This window comes from Nicotiana attenuata, unplaced genomic scaffold (assembly GCF_001879085.1).
Source record: "Nicotiana attenuata strain UT unplaced genomic scaffold, NIATTr2, whole genome shotgun sequence".
NCBI lineage: Eukaryota > Viridiplantae > Streptophyta > Magnoliopsida > Solanales > Solanaceae > Nicotiana > Nicotiana attenuata.
The window spans coordinates 103,795-112,744 of NW_017670462.1; the positions used below are offsets into that span (position 1 = coordinate 103,795).

The 8,950-nt window shown below is 37.5% G+C and overlaps 1 protein-coding gene across 1 annotated transcript; it reads left to right on the forward strand.

Moving 5' to 3' along the window:
* Positions 1 to 410: 410 nt before the first annotated feature.
* On the forward strand, positions 411 to 8,542 carry LOC109239795 (plastidial pyruvate kinase 2). Its single transcript, XM_019406388.1, has 12 exons — positions 411 to 881; positions 1,433 to 1,720; positions 3,537 to 3,702; positions 4,964 to 5,098; positions 5,216 to 5,326; positions 5,439 to 5,527; positions 6,118 to 6,180; positions 6,313 to 6,488; positions 6,839 to 6,941; positions 7,031 to 7,179; positions 7,580 to 7,688; positions 8,158 to 8,542. Exons 1-12 carry the CDS (start codon positions 639 to 641, stop codon positions 8,263 to 8,265), a joined length of 1,740 nt encoding a protein of 579 aa, XP_019261933.1. The 5' UTR covers positions 411 to 638; the 3' UTR covers positions 8,266 to 8,542.
* Positions 8,543 to 8,950: the final 408 nt, after the last annotated feature.

The window sequence follows — 8,950 nt, forward strand, 5'->3', positions numbered from 1 at the left end:
TATGAGGAGATCGAAAGTTTAAGTATATTTTAATTATACCGTTTAAAATTATAGTAGCGAATAGAAATTCAACATAACTTGAAATATTATGATTTTTTCAATTGAATCTTTCTAACACTGAAATTTTCGTACCATTGTAAAAAATATATGAAGTTAAAGTTTAAGATCAGGTACCGGCCATCCTTATTCGTAGTGATTGGGAATTCTCTCCAAACTACTAGGTCATCTCACAAAACAATAACAATGAGATACTCTAAAATACCTCTAATAAAAAAATAAAAATAAAAAGTTTAAGATCACGTGATGTATCACAAACGAGGAAACGTCAAACAAAACGACGCCGATTTAATCCAATTTGTTGGGAAGTTGCTGAATCACTTTTAGATAAAGACTAAAAAGAAATGACTCATATTTTCCCCAGTTCTGTAACACAGTTGAGCAAACCTCCAGCTTCTTTATATTTTCCTCTTCGATACACTCGAGGCCCCTCTCTTCGACATCTCCGCCAAAAAGTAGCGGCGATTTCTTCAAAGTCTCACACTCTTGCTTTCGCCTTTTATACTCTATAACTCCTCGTTCCCTCACACATTTTCTCACTCCCTTTCTAATTCTCCGTCCATTTCTCTCTCTGTCTAAACATGTCTCAAGTGGTGGCTACTCGCTCGATCCAAACTTCATTTTCCAGCCCTAGCCATGGATCTCTCCAGACCCAAGTCGAGAAGCTTATTAAGCCTTCTAGCTTCGCATCAAAAGTGCTAGCTCGGAATGAACGGAGCAAGAACTGTAACGCTATTCGTGTAAATATGCCGCAGATCACTGCTAGGAGATCTGTGCGTGCCGAGCCTCAAGTCCTCCCCGTTTCTCCTGAAGATGTTCCTAAGGTCCTCCTCTTTTTTCCTGCAAATTATCTCATAATTGTCTGTTTTTATCTTTAATGACTGTGGCTATGGTTCCGTGCTCTCCTACGTTTAGATGATGTGGAGCTTGTTACAACAGTCGATGAGCTGTTTGATTTTTTTTTTTCTATATATATGTTCCACTAGAAGTTGACAAGCATGTATGATGTACCGATCTAGAGCTAAACAAAATTTGTGAAGTAGAAAATTGAACCTTTTTTGGCCCCATGACTTTGGTCCAGCTTTAAGAGCTCAACACATGATGTGTGAGACAAAAGCCTGGTATTTACGTAGATATAGGTAGAGGGGAAGGCCCGTTATCCACCGAGTTTCGAATCCTCTGCCATTGGCCTTCAGGGATTTGCTGGGTTATAAAAAAAATGTGCCCTTTTGAGCTCAGTGGATATGTGAAAAAATAACTACTACAAATTTTCTTTTAAAGAATAATAACTTTGACAGCAAAATAAAGGATTATATCTCATTACTACCAATCAAAAAGGCTTCTATCTCATTACTTTTGGTTGTTGATGTTTCAGAGTGAGGAGCAACTTCAGTATCTTCAGGCAATTCAGCAACTTGGTGACACTTCTGTGGGCATGTGGTCTAAACCTACTGTAAGGCGCAAGACAAAGATAGTATGTACAATTGGTCCCTCTACAAACACAAGGGAGATGATATGGAAGCTGGCTGAAGCTGGAATGAATGTTGCTCGGCTCAATATGTCTCACGGAGACCATGCATCTCATCAGAAAGTCATCGATTTGGTTAAGGAGTATAATGCCCAGTCTAAGGACAACGTCATAGCCATCATGCTTGACACAAAGGTAAAATTTCCTTCATTTTTATGTACGCACTAGTTTAGTGGTAAAAAGAGGAAATTGTTTTCCACCAGATTTGAATCTAACACCACGTGTTTGAACAGTGGTGCCAAAGTGTTGGCCTAGTCATTGAGCGTTCAAATGATATGAGATTGGTTCTGTTAAACTGATCTACCACACGCTGTGGTCACAAGAGAGACTTTTTTTTGAGCTAGAACCCTTTTATGTTTAGGGAACAAGTTTTTCTTGGATTTGGTATTATTGCGTTAGTTTGTCAATTTTTAAAGATGTCATGCACAGATCATGACACTCCTTGTTTTAGGAGTAGATGAGTAGTACAACAAGTAGTACCACATTGATTCAGGCTTCTAAGAAGATGACCGTGGAGGTATTTGTTCCAAATAGAACAACTTTTTATTCCTTTCAAACAATTGGGGGAGTTGTGCGATTGGCGATTGCTACATTGTTCAGAAAATCAAAATTGATTAATGAAGCTAGGATGGACTGGGCAATTTGTTAAAGTAAGAGTTTATTTTTTATCGAATTTTGTGTATTATGTTTCCTGCTTATAAATTTGTTAAATGACAGGCCATGGGAGTGTAGTTGGTTTTCTTAGGGGCGTTTGTGGTTCATTTCGAATCGTTTTTTAACCAAACCAACTATGTCAGTTTGCTAAATCTATAAACCATACCAATCAAAGCATAAATCAGCTTTCTGGTTTCAGCATATTTGGGTTCTTTTTATTTGATCTTTTTTATCGTTCTCTTTCCTGTCACTTGAAATTCTACAAACCAATTTACTTTTCCTTCCTTGAATATTTTAATATCAAAGCACTAGTTTCTGAAGCTAACTGCATCCACAACTGTGACCGGGAACTAAGGGATCCAAATGACATAGGCTGAGAAGCAGCATTTCACATCTCTTGGTGTCTCATGTATAAAAAACCAAAGACTCATCTCCAGGGGATTTCAGTGAGAGACTGCAGTTAGCACCAGTTGACTCATTAACGAAATGAAGGCTCTGCTAAGATTAACCATAGACAATAAAAAAGCCAAAAATATACATTGGGTGAAAAAGACAGAAGCATCCTTAATAGATGTATCAGGATCTTCCGCAGGAGCCACATTGTATCAAAGACTGACAATATTCAGTGTAATCCTGCATTTAACTCTAAAATCATGAAGCAGAAGCACTATTCGTTTGGTAAAAGAAGTTGAACCGAGCAAGGATGAGAAGTAGCATAAATATCGCTTCATAGCTGTGCTTCATAGCTGTGGAACATACACACACACAAAAACCCACGCGGTATATATATATATATATATATATATATATATATATATATATATATATATATTGGTGGTTTAGGCTCTTTTTTTCTTACGTTAAATTAACACCAGATCAAATTATGTATTGTCTGTTTCTTTTTTCGTTTTTTTTAATTGTTTAATAATACCAAACTGTACCAAATCAAACTATGTGTTGGTTTTTTGTCAGTTTGATTTATTATTTGGTCCGGTTTGGTTTTTTGGTTAATTTTTAACGCCCCAGTTTTCCTGTATTCATCCCTTTCAAGTTAGGACTAGGAAGAAAAAAATGTTGTTCGCCTTCAAACTCATATACAACTTCAGAAAAATCTTGTATCACTGTCAATCAATGTTTGTTCATTACATATTAGTGAAATTGCTCGCATGTAATATGCATCATGAAAGATACCTTTCACCTCTCTTTATCACCTGATACTTAGCTGGATATGATCCTTTTTTGGGTTTCTGTTTTCATTTTATAGCCTCTTCTCACTCTGTTGTTTTGATGCTGACAGGGTCCTGAGGTTAGAAGTGGTGACTTGCCCCAACCAATCACATTGCAACCTGGACAGGAATTCACTTTCACAATTAAGAGAGGGGTGGGCACAGCTGATTGTGTCAGTGTCAACTATGATGACTTTGTAAATGATGTTGAAGTAGGAGACATGCTTCTCGTTGATGGTATGTGAAGTGGGTTTCTTTTCCATTTTACTATGTCGTCTGATAACATCTTATATCGTGTTGTCATTGGAAGGCGTTGAAATTGACAACATGATTCCTCATTTTGACTTGACATGAAATATTGTGCCGTAGACATTTTGTTAACGTGTCAGTAGGGAAAAAGTCATGGAGGTTATCTAGTTGTTCCCATTGCATTCTTATTCCCATCTCTTTCACCACTTGTGATTGCAATATGGTATACTTGTACATTTGCAGAAATCAGCAGGGTGGAGGGTGTGAGGAACACAACTTTCGTTTCATGGACTACAAAGTGAACTAAATAATAAACTAGAAGTCTCTCTGTAATAAAAATGACTCCTTAGAGGTCCAGAGATTGAGTCATCTTGGCAATATGAGGCCTAGCAGGTGACTGCCTCTATGAGAAGTCTTTGCTGTGGAGTTTCATTGTGTGAAGCAATAAACTTTGTCTCATTAAGACGCAGCCATCTCATTTTTCCGAAAATAGATTGAGTCATCATGGCAATATGAGGCCTAGCAGGTGACTGCCTCTATGAGAAGTTTTTGCTGTGGAGTTTCATTATGTGAAGCAGTAAACTTTGTCTCACTAAGACGCAGCCATCTCATTTTTCCAAAACCAAAAAAGAAAAAAGAATAGGCATCCTTCTCACCTAGTTGCAGTCCAGATTTTTCTTTTTAATTTTTTTGTTTCTATTTTGTTTAGTTTTTCTTTTGACCGTTGCCTTTAAAATAATTGGCACAATTTTAGCTGATTCCTCGTGTTGTCCAATGTAGGAATATGTCTTTTCTTGATTTTGTGCTTGCTTTGATTTCCTTTAATGAAACAGAGACATTTCATACTTGATTTGAATTAGAGATTTATCATTTGAGCCCTTTGGATGGCCTGTCTTTGCTGATATTTTATATCCACCTGCTAGTGTTATGGCACATCTCCCTGTTGCACTTGCGTAAATGTCCTGTATAAGGGTCCGTACAAACATGCTAAAAAACATTCAGCCATTGAGAGACCAAATTGCTATAACTTAGGCACCTTCTTTTACCTTTGTTGTTGGTGAATTGGCGATAGCATGGTCACATCAAACATTTTTTATTGTAATGCTAGTCTTTTGAGGGGAAGGTAAAGTACCATATAATAGGCATGACTCAAGTGATACTTTACTGTTCTTTTTGTGTCTATTTTTCATGATAGATATACCTGAATTTTTTGCAGACTTAAGATAATTGTAGTTTTTTTCTGTTATAGGGGGCATGATGTCTTTACAGGTGACATCCAAGACAGAAGAATCTGTGAAGTGTGAAGTTGTTGATGGGGGGGAACTTAAATCAAGGAGACATCTAAATGTTCGAGGGAAAAGTGCCACACTTCCCTCTATTACTGGTCAGACTACTTTTTTTGTCTATAAATTCATGTCTATCTGCATGTGAAAGCATGAAACTTTTACTCCATCAGAAAGTTCCTTGCGTTGCTAATACAGTAATCCTCATTGTGCAACAGAAAAGGATTGGGATGACATCAAGTTTGGAGTGGACAACAAAATTGACTTTTACGCTGTTTCCTTTGTCAAAGATGCAGCAGTGGTCCATGAACTGAAAAATTATTTGAAGAGTAATCCCATTGGGTCCATTTCTTTTTAGTGAGCACTGAAAGTGCCAATGAGTGCTTATCCATTTTTGTTTCAACATCCTTTGACTAGCCTTTTTCGTTTTTGATATGACAGGCTGTGGTGCAGATATTCATGTTATTGTGAAAATTGAGAGTGCAGACTCCATACCAAATTTGCATTCAATAATTACTGCATCAGATGGGGTAATTCTCTAAACCTTTATGTTGCTGGTTTATTGCTAGAAAAGATTTGGTGTCAGATCAAATATCTTGCTGGTAGTATTTCCTTTCTTCTTGGTTGATGAATTGGCACACACTGAAGCTGTCTACAACATTTTGGAAACCACCAATTATACTTGAATGGTTGAGCTTCTTCCTCCTTTTTCTCTGTCCTAAAGATTACGAGGATTTTAAGAGTTTTGGCTGGCAAGAATCAATGAATCAACTACCCTCAATGCCAAACGAGGGGTCGGCTCTTCTATATCTTTTCCGCTCTATTCAGGCCCTATGCAAAGGATACTTCATTATTATGCTATCTTTATGCTGGCTGTCAGCTGTGTACCTGCAGCAAACTCACCTCACCTATGCTTTGCATGCAGCTACAAGATACAGTATCGAAATCTGTTTTACCGGTTCTTAGACTTCAATGTAGTTTGTACTCCTCTGGAAACCTTTAACCGCCTTTTGTGGACTACCTGCTTGCATGTTTGTCCTGGATCGTAGCTTGTGTCTTCTGTCCTTTATTTGATAGACATCTAATTACCCAACTTAATGGTTTTTATTGTTATGCTCAGGCAATGGTTGCAAGAGGAGATCTTGGGGCAGAGCTGCCTATTGAGGAGGTTCCTTTGTTACAGGTAAAGGTCAATAACGGAGTAGCTGTAGATTCTACCGCAAGAATGCAAAACTGGACAGCTTTTACCATTTCGTAAGAGGTCTTAGCCATGTATTCTCTGTTTTTCCTTTGCTTGAAATATCATAATATGCAGGAAGAAATCATCAACATTTGCCGAAGTATGGGAAAAGCTGTCATTGTTGCTACCAACATGCTGGAAAGCATGATTGTCCATCCCACCCCAACACGAGCAGAGGTATCAGATATTGCGATTGCTGTTAGAGAGGGTGCTGATGCTGTTATGCTTTCTGGAGAAACAGCTCATGGAAAGTAAGTTACTTTTCAAGGTGTTATAATATTCTCTTTAAACTTAGGGCCTATTACATGGAATTTTGGGTGTGTGTCAACATGTGCGGTATGCTTTTATGCAGTTTACCCATGTCACACCTACACAATGTAACACATCTATGGGTATGTCAAGGCAAATGGGAGATCTTAGTTTTGGAATCGATTAACCGCCAATATTTGCTTTATAATAAAAGACACTGGTCAAGGTTCTTTCATGAGTAATAAGTATTTTTTCTGGGATCCTATTTTGTGAATCTAATGGTTTTGGGTGGCGAGAAATTGTCTTAATAACCTGTCAGCATCTCTAACAAGTTAAATTCATTTGGTTACAGGTTTCCCTTGAAAGCTGTCAAAGTTATGCACACTGTGTCGCTACGGACTGAAGCTACTATTGTTGGTGGTGAAACCCCTCCAAATCTAGGCCAAGCCTTCAAGGTAGATGACATATTTTACCTCCAACTTTTTCTTGAAAGTAAATTTTCTAAAGGAGCTAATACTTACCAAAACTTTCTTTTGTTTTGCAGAACCATATGAGTGAGATGTTTGCTTTCCATGCAACGATGATGTCCAACACTCTTGGAACCTCCATTGTTGTCTTCACTAGAACTGGTTTCATGGCCATCTTACTGAGCCATTATCGTCCTTGTGGCACTATATTTGCTTTTACAAATGAGTGAGTATTCACCTTGTTGGTCTATCTTTGATGTCAATATTTGAAAACAAACTTCTTCACCTGAACTGGTTTCATTACCATTACAACGAGCCATTTATTATCCTTCTGGCACTGTTATTGCTTTTACTATTGAATGAGCACTACTCGCTATGGTTACACCTTGATACCGGTAATTGATCTGTAGAAGATGAATGGGTTAAACACATCTTAAGACACCTAAGGAAACGTATATAGCGTTCTCTTTATGATAATAAAGCTCCTGTTTCAGTACCTAAGCAACTTGGGTTTAATTAGTTGCCATCTTTGGTATGTCCATGTTTTGAGGGAAATCTGAGAACTTCGTGAATAATTTCTATGAAGTAAGTGAATTTTAATCATTTGTTCCATAATTGGGTTGCAGTAAGAAAGTTCAACAGAGACTGGCTTTGTACCAAGGCGTATGTCCAATATATATGGAGTTTTCAGAGGGTGCAGAGGAGACCTTCACTAATGCATTGTCCTTGTTGCAGGTAAGATTCACCTTCAGCATATTATCATTTTTCATTATTGCTTAATCCACAGTATATGCATTGGTATTTGCTAATAAGCAATGCTAATAACTGATGCTTGAAGTTGCTCATGTGGTGGTCACAGAAGAATGGCTGAGTTGTTATTTGCTAATAAGCAATGCTAATAACTGATGCTTGAACTCATGTGGTGGTCACAGAAGAATGGCTGAGTTGTTATGTTTATGGCTGCTAGTATCCATGATTTGTAATTAAAAAACAATCTTGTAATGATAATTCAGACAATCAAATTTACCTTATAAAAAAATGATAATTCAGACAATCAATTCAATTAACTAGTTATACTCCTCTCTTCATCCATGAGATTATCCTGTATGGATGTGATCTGAATGTTTATGTTGCAAGTATGTTATTACTATCATTTTACTACAGTTGTATTCCTGCTATATCTGATGCCATTCTCAATCTACAGAAGCAAGGGATGGTGAAGGAAGGAGAGCAGGTAGCCCTTGTTCAGAGTGGCAGACAGCCAATCTGGCGGCTCCAATCTACTCACAATATCCAGGTCAGAAAAGTTTAGACAGATGAAAAGCCTGGAACCAGCTTAGGATTATTAGTGTTGGACGCTTGACGCTTCAACCTTTCAGTGGAAATATACCTCAGTCGGTGGTGTTACATGAATTTTTGTGCAAGATTGCTCGAGTCCTATTTATTGTATCTGCCTCGTGCTTCGTTATGTTGTGACCTAGGATACCAAGTTATGTTTTTTTTTCTTAGACACCAATGATACTGGCAGTTGAATGTGATTTTTGAATGAGAAAAATGTTGGAATGAGAACTCATTTTTCTTCCGGAACAGATGTAAAGAAGCAGCATTTGCGTTGATTACCAAAAACCTGCAATTGGTCCATTAAACAGATAAGTAGTGAAATTTGAGCTCGTCCTAGTACCTGCAATATCTCAAAGTGATATACACGCTCTTAACACAGGTATAACTAGAAAAGAAGCTCTGATGCGTACTGTTCTTAATCCAATTACTTCTGATGATGCGTACCTATTTTTTAAACATTTATGCGGGAAAACAAGAGAGAACATCAGTTTGCACATCTGGCATCTTTTGGCTTCAGCCGAGATTATATAGCATAAAAATCGGAAATCTAAATTTCCAGATTTAGCTATCTTCTACAATCGCATTTACGCCCAAGAAAAACAATTAACAATCTCTCCCTAACTTCCATAGCCTTTCATTTGTATTGTGCTTGTTGC

Coding starts and splice junctions, on each gene's coding strand:
- LOC109239795 (XM_019406388.1), top strand. CDS start 639: ATGTCTCAAGTGGTGGCTACTCGCTCGATCCAAACTTCATTTTCCAGC. Junction 5,099..5,215: donor CACACTTCCCTCTATTACTG/GTCAGACTACTT, acceptor ATTGTGCAACAG/AAAAGGATTGGGATGACATC. Junction 6,181..6,312: donor AGGAGGTTCCTTTGTTACAG/GTAAAGGTCAAT, acceptor CATAATATGCAG/GAAGAAATCATCAACATTTG.